The sequence below is a fragment of the Narcine bancroftii genome, chromosome 7 (assembly GCF_036971445.1).
Source record: "Narcine bancroftii isolate sNarBan1 chromosome 7, sNarBan1.hap1, whole genome shotgun sequence".
NCBI lineage: Eukaryota > Metazoa > Chordata > Chondrichthyes > Torpediniformes > Narcinidae > Narcine > Narcine bancroftii.
In genome coordinates, this window is record NC_091475.1 from 155,465,950 (window position 1) to 155,486,506 (window position 20,557).

Sequence of the window (20,557 nt, forward strand, 5' to 3'; positions counted from 1 at the left end):
ATGCTACTCTTTGACCTCATCTTCACTGGCAGCTTCAGTCCACTTTGGAGAGATTATTTTACACTGTTGCCTGCCTAGCGACTAGTATGAATCATGGAGGTCAGGTTTTAACACACCTGAAAGGTAGGAAAACATGATAACAATTTTCTAATGTCCCAATTTCATGCCTTTTTGGCATTTATGAATTGACTTCAGCAATACACATGGAATCCATTTGGCCTAAATTCAATTTTAGGATTAAGAAGCAGATCAGGCAGCTATAACTCCTGCTGCATTGGAAAAGTAGTCATCATAATAAATGACTCATTCCACCCTGGCCATACTCTCTTTATACCCATCCCATCAGGCAGAAGATTAACAAGATCGCACATCATTAGCTTAAACAACTGTTTATTTTCCATTGTTATCAGACACCTTAATGTACCTCAAAATAGTAAAATTTTGGCCTTTGCTCTGTATCAACTGATCTCTCTCTGTCACTTTGTAATGTGACTTACTTGTACAATGTATGAAATGTCCACTGGTCAGCTTGCAAAACAATCACTATCTTTTGTTTTTCAATCTTTTTAGGACACAACATATTTATCATATAAATTCCAAAGAGTGAAAATGTGACATATTAGAAATAATTCTCTAACAAAGAAAACAGAGATAAGAAATAATTATAATATTATAAATATAAAAACCCCAACTAATCTACTAAAACAAAAACAAAAAGAAAAACAACTGAGCAGCCTATCCTGAGGATCTGACGAATAGTTTAAAACATAGCTCCAGTCCACACCAACAGATAACAAAAATTATGTCCAAAAAAATCACTATCATTGCATCTTGACACATGACAATAAACTTGAACTGTTTTGGATGGGGACCCTTTATCGACAAAAATAGGTGTTCATTTCTACAAGTGTTTTACACCAGAATAATCGAGGACGTACAAGTACTATTCTTGTATTTTCACAGGAGTAGCAGCCATTGGGGGAGCATTTACAGAGCAGATTATAAAGGACATGGCATCATTCAATAAACATCCAATAATTTTTGCATTGAGTAATCCTACTAGCAAGTCTGAGTGCACTGCAGAACAGTGCTATCGCCTGACAGACGTAAGAATCTACAGTGTATTTGCTCAAGTTCTCAGTATTTTTAAAGCAACTGATGAGAAACATTATTTGTGGGAACATTATATGTAGATTTCTTCAATGATGTTGCAGAACTTTCAAGAATACTTGAAATAATTTAATTTTATTCTCTCTTCAGCTTCCATTTTTGCTTGTCCTACTTGTTGTAAATAGGTGAAGATCTAATAAAAGACTAATTTGCTGAATGCTCAGATTACATGGGGTTTAATTTGATAAAATACACTTTATGAAACCTGGCTCTCTACCCATTTGCACTTGACTTTATGTTTGTACAGTAAAGTTTGATTCAGGAGGAGTGAAGAGATTTATCACATTCTTAGAGTGCATATTGTCTATGCGTCAGGTTCTATTTTAGCTCAGATTCATATAATTGCACTCAATATTTGTGTTATGTAAATTAATTGGAAGCAAAGTATTTGACAATACAGCTTGCACCATTTCTTAGATATGCTAATTATTAGCAATTAATGAATTTTCAATATTTTCAGGGCCGTGGAATATTTGCTAGTGGAAGTCCATTTGATCCTGTAACCCTTGCTGATGGTCGTACCTTTGTCCCAGGTCAAGGTAACAATGCTTACGTTTTCCCTGGAGTTGCACTTGGAGCTATCACATGTGGAGTGAGGCACATAAATGATGACATCTTTCTCATTTCAGCTGAGGTTTGTATCAATTAATTTTCAGATTTTAGATTATAGTTGTCCCATCCTTAATTTTTAAGTCTATTTTCTTTGCAAATACAGATATGTAACTGTAAACTAAATGACTTTGGGCTCAGACATTCAGTTGGGTACTTTTTCTTACCACCACTGTGTCTGTGAGGATCATTCAGTTTTGGAGTGAAAAGCAATTGCAACGTTTCTGAGTCAAATCATTCCACTCTAAAAATTCACAGTAGCCATCAAGTGCTGACTTAATAGTCCCATTTATTCTTCCCACATTCCCATCACACATCTTCCCCCTCTCCCTATAATTCTATACCCATTAGGGAAAATTTGTAGCAGTTTTAATTTAATTTTAAATTTTGTTTAGAGATACAGATAGTTACAGGCACATCCAGACAACACTACCCAATTATTCCCATGAGATCAACCTACCAAGTATGTCTTTGAGAAGTGGGAGGAAACCAGAACACCCAGGGGAAACCCTCCCACTGACAAGGAAAACTGCTCATAGACAGTGCCAGAGGTCAGGAATAAACCCACTGGAGCTGAGCCAGTAGTTCTTCTAGCTGAAGTACTGTATGGCCATAACTCCGTCTCACAATGTATCTGAAATGCTTGGAACTGAACGTTTTTTCAGATAAATGAGAAATGGCTTAAAGCAGCCCAGTAGTATCAGCAGAATGCTTGTATCAGCCATTGGCAATCCCCGACACCTCCCCACCACCGTCGAGCTCCTGCCACCATCTCTGAGCCCCGACACCTCCCCACCTTTGTCACTGATCTTAGCTGGGAGCCCAAAGTCCCCACTCTTGTCCAGGAGGGTGCTCTCCTTGGTCACACTGGGACAGCAGAGAACCAAATACAGTGGAGGGTAAAGAAGAAATGGAAAGGGAGAGGGGAGGGAGTTAACTGATATGAGGACAATCCCCCCCCATGCACTGCCTGACCCACCGACTTCCTCCAGTCGCTCACTGATGGCTTGAGATTCAAGCCTACTTCTCTGAGCCAGAATCCAGCTGTTCAGCATCTGTCTTCTCGGCAGTTCTGAGCTTTGTTATTACCAAACTGGCACTAACCGTGTCAGAGCCCCACTTGAGCATGTTGGGTGAAAAACTTTTTTCAACTTGTTTTGTCATGTTGCTGCCGGAAAAATTTTTGGTTAACTGAGATTTCCAGTTAAATGGTTTTCGAATAATCGGAAACATACTGTATTGACAGATTAAAAGGTATCAAGGCCTTCAAATAAAGAAAATCCACCTAAATCTCCTCCCCTAGAATCTGGACCAGTGCTTGGTATTATGATGATGTAGCCTGCAATGAAGGAAATGATTGACAACTCAATGTTCCTGGGTGTCATTGTTTTAGATGAGATGAAGAAGGAAGTGAGGTCAAGTTGTAACATTTCTAATCCGGGATAGTGTTCTAGCTGCACTCAGAGGACCCAATAGTAAGCTCAACTACTGAGTGTTGGTAAAGATCAGAAATAAGAAAGGTGCAATCACTCTGACAGGGCTCCCAAGATATAGAGGAACAAATATGTACACAGTTTATGTCAAGTTCCAAAAGCAGTGTTATCATCTCAGGAGGGTTTCATTTCTCCAATATTGACAAGGGTATCCAAAGAAGCTGCCCCATTAAATGTATTTCAGATAAAATTAGATCGATTTTGAATAATGGGAGAATTAAAGGTGATGTGGAACGGGTGTGTAAGTTGAGCAGAGTTCATGGCCATGATTCTATTGAATGTCAGAGCAGGCACGATGTGCTGGATGGACAATTGTTGCTCCTATTTCTTATTTTCTTAAATTCTGATGAATTAATTGCATAAAAAATAGGCAAATACAACTCAGAAGTAAAACTTCTGAAAAGAGTGGTGAATAAACAGATGGTGAAAATAAATGAACATGACGATTGATGATTCCTGGGCTGATTGAAGCTTTTTCTTTCTCAGCTTATTGCTCAATCAGTGACAGAAAAGCATCTTGCAGAAGGACGTTTGTACCCCCCACTCAGCACCCTAAGAGATGTTTCACTGAAAATAGCTACAAAGGTATGTAAATATTTTTTGAAAGAAATAAAATTCTGCACTTGCAAAGAGCTACCATAGAGGAGGAGAACTAAAACTCAGATCCATTCTATCACTGTGTTCACAAATGTGCTTACCATTGTTTGCCCCCGAAGGCAAAGAGGCACTGTCGCGGCCGTGTACTTGCCTGCGTCGGGAACAGTGCCAGTCGCCACTAATGACATATCTGAGGCGATGCGCGGGGGTAATAGTGTGAATGTTAAGCAGGATGCTTACGTGGGATGGATCTCGGACGAAGGAGGAGGAGAGTGAGAGTGACCAGATCATCCATGTAGTGGAAAGCCATTGAGAAGGTCAGAGGCATTTAGCAGGCTGTTGTTTGGGGAGATGAAAAATTGTGTCTGAAGGGAATAAAGAGAGTCAACTCCATTTTATACTGAAATAAATGAATGAGTGTATTCTTTAATTGTGTGTAAACTTGGTAAATCATTGCTGCTACAGCACCACAATCAAGATGAGAAACTGAAACAACATTGATTGTGCATGGATCCCACTACTTTGATGCTGTTGCCTCCTGCGCTCCCATAACAACTGTAGCCATACAGCCTCAGTGAACACCCTCCTTTGTGCCCTGGTTTTGAACACCCATAATAATTAAGAAGCTATCAGCAACCAAGACCATTCAGGAACCCTGCTCACCATCAGCACCTTCTCAAATCTTGGTTCCTAGAAACCAGTCTCTAGCACCCCATAGCCTGGTGTGAATCCTTTAGCCACTATGTTCCAGACTGGTCCATTGCTGTAGGGTCTTCTCCTCAACTTCTCCTTCCAGTGGGGATGTGTTCTCCCACTGTGATGCTCTGCATCCCTGGATGTACTCTGTTCCCCAGGAGCCCAAGACCACTGAGCAAAGGAGCCACCATCTGAAGCACAGACCTTTGTGGATCTTCAGTGTAAAGTAACACACCACCAGCTCCATTCTACTTGGTTTAAAGATGTGTGGGACAGCCAGGGAGTAGGAGCTCATGGAGGAACATTGAAAGATTGCCTGTGGAAATACACCTCACAGTTGATGAGCTGGATTCTGGGTTTCAGACACTAGCACATTAGGGATGAGGGAGAGTTACCTGGATTTTGTTGGTACCCCTTAGATTAATCCTCTCAAATTTCAGGTTGAGAGGAAGGAGGGTGTGACCACAAAATAGGCAGATGGAGAAATTGAGAGGGTGACTCAAAGGGCTGAAGTTCCTACTTTTATTCCTCCCTATCTTTATAAGGATGAGGGCTGGCAGGGCGTTCTAAGTGGATATTGCACCATGGCAAAGAAAATATTCAATTTGGGATTACAAGTGTAGTCATTAGGGATTGATTCATCTCAGGAACAGACACCATTCTCTGCAGGAGAGTCAGAATCCCAAAAAATTTTTGCTTGTATTAGAGAGGAATTTAGAATGGCATGAGGAGGGTCCATGCATCATAGTGCACCAATGACATAGATAGGAGATGGAAAAGGATGTTTTGCGAGGGATTATTAGTAGCAAAATTGAAATGAGAACCACAATGGTGATAATTTCTCTATTATTATTTGCAAATTGCTTGGGGGGGAAATGAGATCAGGAGTAAAAGGGGCTCAAAGTGGGAAAAATGAATTGTGATTGATCTGGTAATAGCACAGTTAGTAGAGGAAGAGAGCAGCTCTATTGGGACTGTCTCACACCCTATCTCATCTTGGCCTCTCCCTCATTTTCTTTTCCCCTTTTCCATTTCAGTCTTGATAAAGGGTCCAGACCTGAATCGTTGACTATTTCTAACCAAGTTCCTCCAACAATTGGGTGTTTTCTCAAGATTCCAGCATCCATCGTATTTGTTCTTTAAAAACGAACCATCTGTGATTAACACAGATCAAGAAAACATTAAATCAACAATTGATGTATAAAATCTCAGTGACAAAAACCAGTTACCCCCCCCTCTCCTGCACATTGGTTTAAAAGCCAGTAACCTCATAGCTGCTCTACAACTTCACTTCTGCCTTGCATGTATCTTCTCCTTTCAGGAAGTGAGTGATAGTGGAAGTGAATGGTAACTAGGGACAGAGGTGTCTCTTTCCTATTCAATCATGTACCAGTAGGCATGTCAACCAAACTAATTATCCCTTCCCTCGATGTTTCTTAATACTCTGGGCTTAATCAAATGGTCATTATCATACAAGTATGGATATTCTATTGAAAATAAAATGAACTGGGATGTACTACCAAGCCTCTTAATAGTTTCAATGTACAAAAATCTCCAATTTTAAATAATTGAATTCCCAACACATTTTCATAGTATAGCCGGTGATCTTTTAACCCTGTACAATTTTGTTTTTAAAAAAAAACATTCAAACCTTAGCATGAAAGGAAAGTCAGATTTTGTGACATCGATTTGTCTGCCTGAAAGATTCTTTTTTGTTATAGATCGTGGACTATGCTTATAAAAACAGCCTTGCTGCCTGGTACCCTGAGCCCAAGGACAAAGAAGCATTTGTTCGTGCTCAAGTCTACAGTCCGGATTATGATTCCTTTGTATTTGATAACTACGAATGGCCTAAAGATGCAATGGAAGTCCAGAAAGTATAATACCTTTTGCCATTAGAGTTACGTTGGAAGGCCTCTCTCAAGTCATTGGCTTGAATATTCTTCTCAAAGCCTGATGACGCTAAACACATCCAAGTATACTTCCATTAGATGTGGCTATTGCATCACTTTTAAAAAGAAATCTGTTCTCATTTATTAATTTCCCAGGAACAAATACTATTCTTCATGAACAAGTGTATAGAGATAATCTTTCAGGAGTTAATTTTACTTTTCCCATCATAACTTGCAGGAATTGTATAGCATTTCTTTTTTTAATCAATTTTTTTGCCTTAACCAAGCTCGGTTTGCCATTTGAACAGACTATCTTTTTACTGCTTTGCAATGATGAAGGTCAAAGCAAACATTGAAATTGCCTACAAGTTCTTAGTTCTCTAAACTGTATAGTCTGATAAAAGCAAATAGCCATGTTGTCAGAATAACGTTTGCATAAAAATATAGTTAAGTTCCTTTTCTGTACACATTGTTCCTCATGTTTATGGTACCATTATTTTGGTTTGAGTTACAGGATGTTCTTCAGGTACAGAGTCAGTATTGCATGTTGTCTTTGGATGCATCTGGAGTGCTTGTATTTTTTTTTTAAAGTTGTGTAGAGAGGATCTGGGTAAGCTAACAAAACCTGTTGTGAATCAAGTTATTTTGGAAGACCAAAAGTCATCAAATCATGCGAAATTAAAGATTCTCTTGTTAGAATATTTTAAGACTGGATGAACTTGGATCCTAATTGGCATTAGCATTCAAACTGACAAACCTTTTGCCATATCTTTAGAGGAGAAATCCTAACTTGCACAAATACAATGATCCTTTTTAGTAATTGAAAGAACTTTAATTCAATGTCCCATCTGTATAGCATATAACCGAATTGTGCAAACTCGGTAACAGAAACAAAAGCTGTAGATGCTGGATTTTTGAGCAAACTAAAGAATCAGACAGCATCTAAGGGTGGAGATGGTCAATCAATGTTTTGGGAGTGAACTGTTTATTAAGATTAATATACAATAAATGAAATTACATATACAGGTGCTCCCTTACTTAAGTGCACTGTAAACAACCCATCATGTCTACTGGATGCCTATGTGTGTCTACTTTTTCTTGTGAGAAGAAAAAGAAGAAAGCAATTACTCTGGAGACAAAACTCAAGAAACTTACAAATCCCTTCAACAAGCGTTGTAGACACAGTGTGTTCTATGAGTTGTTCTTGAGCATCATCAGGAGTGAATGAAATTGTTGACCCTGTCACTTTAGCATCCCCACCATCCAACAAGCAATTGTAGAGCAATGCTTCAAACATTCTTTCAGCTGTGTATGTTAATGTTTTTTTCAGTGTGGAATAAAGGTATTCAAAATGTAATTATTTAAAAAGATGGTAGGTGCAGTATTCTTTTTCAACTTGCAATTTTTTTTGACTTACAATGAGTTTTCTGGAACATAACCCCATCGTAAGTTAAGGAGCACCTGTATAAAGGGGGAACAGAAGCTGAGAGAGAGGCCTGGAGGTGATAGAGAATATGTCAGGTGTGGGAGGTGGAGAGAGAAATGGGGTTGCAGAAAGAAAAGTTAGAGAAAAAAGTACGGGGGAGGTGAAAAAGAGATGGTAGCAGAATCAGATGGGAATCAGGGTGACTGAAAATTAGAAAAGGCACTGTTCTTGCTGTTAGGAACTTATTCCCTTACTTCTCTACATGTCTTGATAAAGGGTTCAAACCCAAAATGTTGACTGACCATTTCTACATATGGAAAGTCTGTAGATGCAGTAATTGAAGTAAAAACACAATGCTGGAGAACCTCAGCAGTTCAAACAATGTACTTTGTAGCAAAGATAAAGATACATTACCAATGTTTCAGGTTTGAGCTCTTCATCAATATACAAGAAAATTGTAGGCAGGTGCCTAAATAAAATGTTTGGGGCTGGGAGGGGAACAGGGCCACAGGCCAAGAGTAAGCAGTGGATTGAGAAGGGAGGGAACAAGCAAAAGCAGGGGAGAGGGAGATAGCTCTGTGAATGGAGAGGGAAGGGGTGGAGAGTTAGAGGAAAGGAGACGGGGATAGGGAAGAGAGGGAGAACGGGGTGTGATCTAGCAGAAACTGGAGAAATCTATGTTAATGTCATCTGTTGAAGAGTGCCCAGATGGAATATTAAGTGTTGCTTCTCCATTTTTCAGGTGGTTCTGGTTTGGCAGTGTGGGAGTGGCTTGCAGAATTAAAATTGCTGGCCATGTGGTATCCATGGCTACTCCTTTGACTTGAAGTTGATACCCATATGGGTTCCTGCTATTGCTGCCTTCATGAACTTTATTTACTTTGCTGCTAACTTTCACCCCGACCTCAAATTCACTTTGTCCATCTCTTTCTCCAAACCTATTAACAACCATATCTTAACAACCAACTGAAAAACCTCACAAAGATAAGCATATACAGAGCCGTTGTCATACTCACACTCCTGTTCGGCTCCAAATCATGGGTCCTCTACCGGCATCACCTACGGCTCCTAGAACGCTTCCACCAGCGTTGTCTCCGCTCCATCCTCAACATTCATTGGAGCGCTTTCATCCCTAACTTCGAAGTACTCGAGATGGCAGAGGTCGACAGCATCGAGTCCATGCTGCTGAAGATCCAGCTGCGCTGGATGGGTCACGTCTCCAGAATGGAGGACCATCGCCTTCCCAAGATCGTGTTATATGGCGAGCTCTCCACTGGCCACCGTGACAGGTGCACCAAAGAAAAGATACAAGGACTGCCTAAAGAAATCTCTTGGTGCCTGCCACATTGACCACCGCCAGTGGGCTGATATCGCCTCAAACCGTGCATCTTGGCACCTCACAGTTCGGCGGGCAGCAACCTCCTTTGAAGAAGACCGCAGAGCCTCACTGACAAAAGGCAAAGGAGGAAAAACCCAACACCCAACCCCAACCAACCAATTTTCCCCTGCAACCGTGTCTGCCTGTCCCGCATCGGACTTGTCAGCCACAAATGAGCCTGCAGCTGACGTGGACATTTACCCCCTCCATAAATCTTCGTCCGCGAAGCCAAGCCAAAGATTAACTTTCACAACTACTTTGACTAAAATTCTTCACACCCAGTTCCCTGTAAGGATTCAATATAATCCCACCACCAGGCACATCTTCCCTTCTCCACCTTCTGTAGGGACTGCTCATTCTATGACTTCCTCATCCATTCATCTCTTCCCATTAATCAGCTCCTTGGCACCATCCTATGACCACACATCCTCCCACACCACCATTCAGGACCCAAAAAAGTCCTTCCAAGTGAAGCAGCGCTTGTGAATCTGCTGGAGTGATCTACTGCACCTTTGTTCTGTCTGCATCAATGACAGGGATCTCCCAGTGGCCAACCATTTCAATTCTGCACCCCACACCTGTGCCAACATGTCTGCCTATGACTACATGTACTGCCAAACAAAAGCCACCCGTAAATTAGAAGATCAACACCTAATATTCTTTCTTGGAACTGTCCAACCAAATGGCATTCACGTTGATTTCTCTGGTTTCTGCTAAACCACTGACTTTTCTTTACATGGATGCTGTCTGACCCGCTCAGTTCCTCCAGTGATTCTTTGTTTGCTGATAGTGAAACTTGTTGCTTACCCAATAATGAAAACATGTATTCCATTTCCCAATGCTGAAATCAAAAATAATCTCAAAATGCAAATGCATGTTCAGACATACCATGTTTAGGAATGTCCTCCTCCTTCAAACAACATGGCTTTCCCTCTACCATCATCAACTTTGCCCTCACCCTCATATCTGCCCTGGCCAACTCCACACCCTTGCGCAACAAGGACAGGATTCCCCCTGTTCTCATCTACTATCCTACCATCCCCCGTGTTCAACATATCTTTTTCCAAATTTCTGCTACCTGCTATGTAATCCCACCATTAGATATATATTCCCCTCTCCACCTTCCACAGGGACCGCTCGCTCCGTGATTCCCTTGTCCACTCTTCCATCCCCACTAATCGTTCCCTTAGCCCCTTCCCCTGTGGCCCCACTTGTGCTCATAAGTCCTCCCTCACCACCATTCAGGGTCCCAAACAGTTCTTTGAAGTGAAGCAACTTTTCACTTGTGAATCTGCAGGGGTCATCTACTGCATCTGGTGGTCCCATTGTGGCCTCCTCTAAATTAGATAGACTGGGAGATCAGTTTGTTGAGCCCCTCAGTGTTGTCCACTGCAATAGCGTGGATCTCCCAGTGTCTACCCATTTCAATTCCCCGCTCCAGCTTGCTGACATCTGTCCATGGTTGCATGCCCTGCCAGACTAAGACCATGCAAATTGGAGGAACAACACCTTATCTTCTGACGTGTACCCTCCAGAAACTTCTCTGGTTTCTATTAAATATCTCCCCCAGCTCTCTCTCTCTTCCCCCTTCCCCCCCCCCCACCTTTTCCCTGTCTCCTTTCACAGAGTCAAAATCAATTCTCACCTCTTATCCTATCCAATTAATACATTTTGTTGGTCTGGACTCTTCTCCTGCCAGTCTTCATTCTGAAATCTTCATGTTCTTTGCAATAAGGGCTCAGGTCTGAAACGTCAATAATCTATCTTCTGTGAATGCTGCGAGACTGGCTGAGTTCCTCCAGCATTTCTCTGTTTTTGGGAATAGTTACTGACCATTTCTGCTTGTTGGGAGTTCAGCACATGTCTGGTCCAAGCTTGTGCAGAGAATGCTGAAAGATTTTGTATTTTCTGTGTGGTAAATTAATTTCTTTTTCTTTGGAAGACTTGCCTTGTTAATTATGGTATAAATACTGCCTCTTCATGAATTGTTCTAATGACTTCACAATAGTACTGATGTAGATTAAAGAAGTAAAATCAGGAAACTTTTCAGGATTTATTTTGTAAATGTTTTAAAAGCCTAATAAACAAAGGTCTGTGGAGCCATAAAGGTCTTTAGTACTATTGACTGTAAAATGCAACCATTACTTTGGGGGTACGACAGTCTGAAAGGCTTTCACTGCTTGTCATTGAGTTACATTGCAGAAAAACAGGCCCTTAATCCCACCATGTTCATGACCACCTTTTTTGTCCATCTACACTGATCCCATTTACCTCCATTAAGGGGGTGGGGGTTACCTTGTTTTCTTTGGATTCAGACATGGACAGCCAGTCACACTAACATTGTGAATGCAATTGTGCAATATCATATACAACAGCAGGACAAATTAATTTGAACTGTCATCTCAATTCGCTGACTTCAATTCCGAATCCTTCAGCTCCATCAAGTGGATAACAAGAAAACAGATCTGCCTCATAACTGGATAATTGCTTTATCAGCATTATGGTGCTGAAACTTAATTTGACCCCAATTAAACAAATGCTTGACTATTTTTCAATCTTTTGTCAATGCAAGAGAACCTGTGAAATCAGGCATTCAAAAGGCAACACAAAACTTGTGTACACACAAATTATATATTTATTTCCTGGGTCCCAACGCACGACCAACAATTTCTACCTTTCAAATTCTTTCTCTCCTCCCTTATTGCCATTCTTTTCCCCCATTCTGCATTGTCTTAAGCCTTAATGCCTGCACAAAATATATTCAAATCCACAGCTAGTTTACTGCCTTCAATTTCCTTTCTCTCTACAATGGGTTATCTGGATCTTTCCCTTCATCACTATTCATTTTTCCTTCTAGCTCTATAAAAATTCAGCCCCACTCTCAAAAACTCTTCCTCAAGCTAATTTTGTTCTGAAGACTAACTTCTAATTTCCCCAGGTGTTCCAATCACTGATCTGCTCAGTTTTTGAGCATGCCAATAAAAGCCTGACATTGCAAATGTTTCAAGCTATCATTCCATACAATTGGTTGCACTGGACAGGTTGTGCTTATTCTGCTCATCTTACACCCCATTCATGTCACGGAATCCAGTATTAAAATTCTTGCTCGTTCTTATACTACTGTATAAAGTTGAGATCTGTACTCAACTAACAGATGCAGCTTTTTGATTTTGTAATTTGAAGTTTTATTGGCAACAAATCAATAATTTAAAAATACGTGCAAATTAGTACATTCACAAATATTTATCTTTCTCAATATTTAAATATAACCATAGAGCAGACAAAAAAATGTAACACACATTTGCTATACTTAAGACATTACATTTCTTTGCAAAGTAGAACACATTTTGGTCCAAAATCATACCACTTATACTCATCCTCTTGGTTAATAAAACTTCCTGCACAACATTTTACATTTTTTGTTTTGTGTTTTCTGCCATTGTAGCTTTGAACAACTTATCATACAAATAATGATTTTTTTTGTCACATCAAAATCATTTCAACATTAATAGAAAGGTTGGAAGGAATAAATAATCTGAAAGTCACCTCTGCTTGTGTGTAATAGAGGAGACTTTCAGCTTACTTATCCTTTCTATTTTATGCAAACTCTGCAGCTCTGCTTTATTAACATCCCTGAAAGCAAAGGGCTAATATTTTTTTTTAAATCCATTTTTAATAGCTTGGGGTGATAATGGTAAGGCCAGCCTTTAGTGCCTATTTCTGGTAAAGGTAAAACTGAAGGTTGGGGAGTTCCAGTATTTAGATCAAACAATTATGAGGTAATAGTAATATGTTCCAAGTCAGAAAGGTATGCAACATTTAGAGCAATGGTTCTCAACCTCTTTCTTTCCATCCACATACCACTTTAAGTATTCCCTATGTCATAGGTGCTCTGTGATTAGTAAGGGATTGCTTAAAGTGGTATGTGAGTGGAAAGAAAAAGGTTGAGAACCAGTTTTAGAGGAACCTATTGGTTAGGGTATTCTCGTGATCCTGCAAAGATTTGGGAGCTGCTCTCTCACTGTGCACTGGTGAAGGTGAGAATTAATGATGCTAGTGATAGATAGGGTGCCCATAAAATGGGTGGTTTTTTCCTGAATGGCTTTGAGTGTTGGTGCTGCTCAGTCTCATCAAAGCAAGTGAAAAGTATTCCATCGCATTACGGGTTTGTGAACGATGGAAATATATTGTCTCAGGTGGGGAACCTTTGAAAGTCAACAGGATTAGCCATATAATTACCACGCTTTAAGAGCCAGGGTGAGTATTCTGTGGCAAATCCGTCATGAGCATCAGAATATAGATTTGTTGGGGGGGGAGTCTCAGATCTACAGTGGCAAATCTATTGAACATCGGTTACATTCATGCTTGTTGGTGATGATCATTGACCAGCACTCTATGGCACCATGTTATTTGCCACTTTTCACCCAGAACACCAATACTTATATTCAACAACATGTTTCCTTATACACTTTTCAAACAAAATCTGACTCTAAGACTTGCAAGATCAAAAGAGTAGATGATGGAGAAACTGGTTAAAGAGAAAGGCATTCTTAAGGGGAATTGGAAATAACAGCACAAAGCTATGTGACTAAACATGGTTATAAATCTGCAAAAAAAAGTTTCACATCTCATCACACCCCAAGAAATTTATATTTGATTTATTAAATAACCTGACATAAAAACAAATCTTATTTTAGAAACACTACTGCTAATTTTGCCTAATTACCTTGAATAAAACCAAAAGTAATAAAACAGAAAAAATGACCATCATTGAGCTAGATAAAATTTTCAAGACAAATGCTCACACTTTCTATATCAACCCTTCATTCTATCCCATCAGAAATACCTTTCAGTAACACACTGGACAATAATCAAAAACTCTGATCCATCGAGAAAAGCTAAATTGTGTCCCAAAATCAAATCCAGTGAAGTAGCAGACAGCAAAGCTTCACTCCCAGATGAACTCCATGCCTTCTGTGCCCAATTTGATGACAGTAACATTGAAAAACCACCTCTCCATACCCACATGTCCCCTAATGATCCTATTCTGTCCAAATCTGATGATGATGTGCATGTTGTCTTCAGGAGAGTGAATCCCAGGAAAGCATTCAACCCGGATGGAGTATCTGGCCAAGTATTAAAAATCTGTGCTGACCAACATACCAATATATTCACAGATATCTTCACTTTCTCACTCCAGCAGGGTTTTAAACAGGCGTCAATCATACCAGTGCCCAAGAAGAGTGTAGTAACCTGTCTTAATGACTATTAACCAGTAACACATCAACAATGAGGAAGTGTTAGGGAAGGTTGGTGATGAAGCATATCGGCTCTTATCTGAGCGATGACAATGGATACGTTCCAGTTTGCCTCTCATCGCAACAGATCTATGGTGAATGTTATCTCACTGGCATTATTTAAAGCCCTGGAACACCTGGACAGTAAAAATGCATTCATCAGGATGCTCTTTATCGACTACAGTTTGTCATTTAACACCATCATTCCCTCAAAACTGATCAGCAAACTTCGAGACCTGGGACACAATACCCCAGTGTGTAATTGGATCATAGACTTCCTCTCCTTTAAACCACAATTAGTGAGGATTGGCAAGAACATCTCCATCAGTCCCAGAGCACCATGGGGCTGCATTCTTACTCACTTTATACTTACAATTGTGTGGCTCGGTACGATAATAACACCATCTACAAAACTGTTGCTGATACCACGGTAGTGGGGGTAGTGGGTTGTATAAAGAAAGGTGATGAGTCAACATTTAGGAGGGAGAGTGAAAACTTGGGTGAATAATGCAACAACAACCTTGCAATCAATGTCACCAAAATTAAACAGCTGATTGTTGACTTCAGGAGGGGAAAGCCAGAGGTATACAATCCTGTGGCCATTGGGGGATCAGAGATGGAGAGGGTGAGCAAATTTAAGTTCTTGGGAGTCACTATCTCAGAGGATCTTTCCTGGACCGAAATTACTAAAAGCATTGTGAAGAAAGCATGTTAACGCTTCTACTTCCTCAGGAGTTTGCAGAGGTTTCATACAACACCCGAAACCCTGGTAAATTTCTACAGCTGTATGGTGGAAAGTGTGCGTCAAGGTCTGATATGGGGATACCAATGCCCCAGAGTGTAAAGTCCTACAAAAGGTAGTGGACACAATGCAGGACATCACAGGGAAAACCGTCCCCACTATTGAGTACATCTACAGGGAACACTGCCATCGGAGAGCAGCAGCAATCATCAAGTATTCACACTAGCCAGCACACACTCTTTTCTTGCTGCTGCCATCAGGAAAGTGGTCGAGGTGCCACAAGACTTGCACCACCAGGTTCAGAAACAGCTGCTACCCCTCAACTATCAGAATCCTCAATGACAAACTCAACCAGGGACTCATTCGAAGACTCTTGGGCACTTTATTGATTTTTTTTCTATTCTATGTATTGCACAGTCGGCTTGTTTACATTTGTTGTCTGTTTACAGTTCCTTATTTGTATAGTTTTATACAAATACAACTATAGTTTTTCTTGTACTACCAATAAGTGGTAATTCTGCCTCACCCAGAAAAAAAATCTCAGGGTGGTATGTACTTTGACATCATGACTCTCCATAGCCATAAGTCCACCATTATCAGCAGATCAGGGACCAGCCTTATTTAACAAGGAGTGCCAAAGAAGCATGCCAGGATCCATGCCATGCTCGACTAAAAATGATGTAACAACCTGAGCAACTATAAAGCAAGAATCCAAATATGCTTTATACCAGAACAACATAACACCAGCAAAGCTACATGATTCAACAATCAAATCAGATCAATAGTGCAAACTTCTCCCCCATGTGGTCAAAAATTATGGACAACCAATCAGTGAAAGAAAAGTTACATAAACTTCATGATCCTTAATGATGGCAAGGGCCTGTGCATGAATGGTGAAGAGAAGTTTGAAACATCATCAAATAGTCAGATCTAATGAGTGGATAATTGATCCTGGCCTTATCCTGGGATTATGACCATCATAGAATCAAATCTCTAATCAATTCATCCCAAGTGATTAAAAGAACCACTCTGGACACAGCAGAAGCGTTGAGACCTGAAAATTCCATCTGTAGTGCAGAAGTCTTGCTTTCCACAGTCAGCAACACCTTCATCCAAGGTACTCCAGTACATCCACAAAAGTGATGCCCACCAGATAATGTGGAAAAAACTGTTCTGTCCACACAAAAAACAGGCCAAATCAAATCCAGGTAATTACAACCCCTGAATTCTGTTCTCAATCAACAATATAGCAGCCAAATGATGTATTCCACCTTGAAGGGCAAGCAATGCATTTGCATTGCAATACCATTACCTCCATTTTCCTACCACATCATACACAATCCTGGCTTCGAAGCACTGTTATTCCTTCATTGTTACTATATCTAAATATTCAAAGACTTGATCCAACAGAACAATGGGAGTACTTTCACCACAAGGACTGTATCTGTTCATCAACACAGAGCAGCAGCACATTCTCAAATTTAACAAATATTGTCAGTGTTAAGCATATCAACACATGTGAAGAATGGAATATAAAGAACAAGCAGTAACTAATTAGTGTGGGACAAAACTAAAAGTGGAGTGATTGTTTGAGTGGTGGTGGATGAGCTTCTCAAACTGGAGGCCTGTGACTAATTGTGTGCTTCAGGGATCAGTGATGGGTCAATTGTTGTTTGTCAACTATATCAATGATCTGGATGATGATGTGGTAAATTGGATTAGCAACTTTGCTGATGACACAAAGATTGGAGGCGTTGTGGACAGCGAGGAAGGCTTTCAAAGCTTGTATTGGAATCTGGACCAACAGGAAATATGGGTTGAAAACTGGCAAATGGAATTTAAGGCAGACAAATGTGAGGTGTTGCATTTTGGAAGGACAAACCAAGAAAGGACATAAACAGTAAATGGTAGGGCACTGAGGAGTGCGGTAGAATAGAGGGATCTGGGAATACAGATATATAATTCCCTGGAAGTGGAGGTTGTAAAGAGAGCTTTTGGCATATTGGCCTTTGTGAATCAGTATTGTGTATAGGAGTGGGGATGTTATGGAAAAGTTGTGTAAGACATTGGTGAGGCCAAATTTGGAGTATTGTGTGCAGTTTTGGTCATCCAACTATATACAGGAAAGATATCAATAAGATAGAAAGAGTGCAGAGAAGATTAACTAGGATGTTGCCTTGTCTTCAGGAGCTGGGTTACAGGGAAAGGTTAAACAGGTTAGGACTTTCAAATCAAATGTATTGCCATCTGATTGTACAAACAGAAAAATGAAGGGAGATTTGATTGAGGTTTTAAAATTCTGAGGGTATAGACAATATAAATGCAGGTAGGCTTTTTCCACTGAAGGTAGGTGAGATACAAAACCAGAAGGCATGAGTTAAGAGTAAAAGGAGAAAAGTTTAGGGAGAACACGAGGGTGAACTTCTTCATACAGAGAAGTGATGAATACAGGTTCAGTTAAAACACTTAAGAATTTGGACAGGTATATAGATGCAAGGGCTATGGACTGGGTGCAGGTCTGTGCTGTAATGTTCTCTGATTCTATGTCCTATTCAAATACCAACTAGTGTATATATTCATAAGCATCCCTTCCCAAATTTGAATGAGTTTAACTCCCAGTTTTCAAAAGAATTTTATAACTTTTGGGAAAAGAAAAATGTTAAACTTCAATTGCCCATCGTCCCTTATACAGTAGGTGGCTTATATCCCCAAGAGTATGTTATGCTGACTTACTATGTGAGTTGGGTTGTGTAAAAATTAAATATGAGCATGTATTGTATTAAAAAATTGAACTTTGTACAGTCACAATCTGCAGATTTATAATATTTATATACCATACAGCTCTCTTTCACAACTCTCATGTATGTCTTCCAAACTTCTTATATATAGTTAGCCTGTATGTCTCAAATGGTTAATTCTCTTATTAAAATATAATTTAAGATAACTCATATGATTGTTTTTAAACCAGAAATACAAGAATGCTTAGAATTGAAGCTCATTACAGATGCCAGTTGCTGCTCATATCTTTAGTATACAAGAAATAAATAAGGAACAAAGCCACATCATCACTTAATGTGACCTACCCAGTATCAAGGATTCTGCCCCCCAAAAAATTTGAGTCAGTAAAACAGTTAAATTTTTTAAAAATTGTGAATGGAGATTTGATTGGTTAAAATTCAGATAAAAATTAAATTGAATGCTAATTATCCCAACTAGGCTCTGTTCAGATTACAGTGTTCAAAGGAATGGGGTTGAAGGTATCCACATCCTTAGCTCATAATTGAAGGTCCTAATAAGGTCTTTTTGGCTTTATTTGGCCTCCATGTGTTCAAGGGTGGAAATTATTTCAGAAGTTCACATCTTGCAATGTGAATTTATTATATGATGGAAAAATATCACGAGACAAAAATAATTAACAATACAACATACACACACCTGAAAACAACAGCTCCATAGTAAACCAAAAGAAATGTACTGAACCATTATTAATTCATAAAATAGATGGGAATTTTGACTGTCCATGCTTATTAAAGAATAGGGTAATTCTTTATGTTCCTGTTTTAAAGAATGAATTGTTCCAAATGTTTGTCCCCCCACAGTTTGATAAACGTCGCTTACACTGAAAACAACGGCGATAATTCTTGCATTGGTCAAGTAGAAAAATGCTTCCCGCTCTGTAAAATTAATTTAAGAATAGTTAGCATGTACTTTGACTTGGTTAACAAATTATCAACTACTTAAATATTGAAGATCTTCTCGTTAACTATCCATCTTCTTAGTACAGTGAGATACTGTCGTGAACAATTGTTGACCTTCTGGCAAAAGTTCCCACAATGCTATTAGAGTGGGAGATCAGAAGGAACAGCGAAGTATTTCTAAATCAGATGGTTTATAATTTGAAGGGGAACATGCAAATGGTGATATTTTAGAAGCCCTTGCCTTCCTTGGTGTTAGACATTCAAAGGTCAGCAGCTGTGTCATATTAGGTACTTTGGATATCCAAATTAAAACTGACTGATATGCAAATCACACTGATGACCATTGTAAGACTGTATGAAGCAAAATGTGAAGCAGGTGTTTTGGTTTAACAAAGATGAGGAAGTTGCTGTTGAAGTTTCCTGCTTCTCTCAAGGCATTGCAATGTTATCTTTCTATGAGATTTGGCAATCTATGATATGGGAAGGTTACTGTACTTGTATCATAAATATCCATCAAATCCACCAGAAAATAGGATTTATTCATTCCAATTTCTGTTTTTCATAAAATTACTAATCCTAATTATAGGAAATATCCTCTCTGTCATTGAACATTGATTTTAGTCTAAAACATTATGAAGGACCTGGATTGAGTGAAAGGACCTTAGTTAAGGTATGGAGTCAAAAATCAGTAGGTATAGATATAATTGGCCACTGGTGGAAGGATTAAAAAAGAGACACTTTCTTTCCTCTTGTGAAGTTTGCATGTTCTCTGTAATCACCAAATGCATCCCAGAATGGTAATAGTACGAGAAATTGCTGTTACTGTAGGTGGTTGACAGGTGAATCATAGGGGAATTGATGGGTGTACAAAGAGACAATATATGACAGGGAAATGGCAATGGGGTGATGAAAATGCTCAGACAGCAAGATCGACTCCATCTCTATCTTACTGTATAAAGTACAAAATCTGAATCAGACCATTTTAACCAGTTCTTTAGGTAGAGAACTAAGTGGGGCTCTGCCAGATATTATGTCTCTGAAACTCTAAAAATGATCTCAAGGGTTGGCTTGTACCATTGCCTCATCAAAGAATTTTGGTGAAGGAAAGAATTTCCACATTGAAATGTGGCACAATAGCATTGACAATACAAATGGTGGAGTTCATTACCTGTCATGCAGAAAGGCTAAATCATTTAGATGTGGAGGACAGATCTGGGGCTCAATCTCTTCCCTTCAGAAATTACAAAGCCAGGAAAACTGACCAGCACAAAACTGTTTTTAAGCTACATCCTAGACCTGGTGCTGATTTCTCTTTTTCATACAGCACACTATCTCCTGACATTCCACCTGGTCAACATTTAGACCTACTCTTGGCTTGGCCATTTAAAAATGTCCTACGTGAAATGCAAAAGTCAGAGGATGCTATGATTGTAGTAAAAACATACAGAAATGCTAGAGGAATTCAGCTGGTCTTACAGCATCCATTGGAGATAAAAATATAATACTGACATTTTGGACCTGAACCTTTCTTCAAGGAATAAGCAAAGAGCAGGAAAGGA

General features: G+C 39.5%; 2 protein-coding genes across 4 annotated transcripts in view; one reads left to right on the plus strand and one right to left on the minus strand.

Annotated features, from left to right (window-relative positions):
- Positions 1 to 7,825, plus strand: part of LOC138739245 (NADP-dependent malic enzyme-like) — a 130,244-nt gene extending 122,419 nt beyond the window's left edge. The window contains exons 11-14 of the mRNA XM_069890903.1: positions 964 to 1,106; positions 1,631 to 1,804; positions 3,759 to 3,857; positions 6,287 to 7,825. Coding sequence (XP_069747004.1) covers positions 964 to 1,106; positions 1,631 to 1,804; positions 3,759 to 3,857; positions 6,287 to 6,448 — 578 coding nt within the window. The 3' untranslated portion in view covers positions 6,449 to 7,825. The remainder of the gene's footprint in view (positions 1 to 963; positions 1,107 to 1,630; positions 1,805 to 3,758; positions 3,858 to 6,286) is intronic.
- A 10,834-nt stretch (positions 7,826 to 18,659) lies between these two features.
- Positions 18,660 to 20,557, minus strand: part of LOC138739246 (coiled-coil domain-containing protein 81-like) — a 95,568-nt gene continuing 93,670 nt past the window's right edge. For all 3 annotated transcript variants that reach the window (XM_069890904.1, XM_069890905.1, XM_069890906.1), the window contains one exon: positions 18,660 to 18,974. In XM_069890904.1, the coding sequence (XP_069747005.1) occupies positions 18,848 to 18,974 (127 nt within the window). In that variant the 3' untranslated portion in view covers positions 18,660 to 18,847. The remainder of the gene's footprint in view (positions 18,975 to 20,557) is intronic.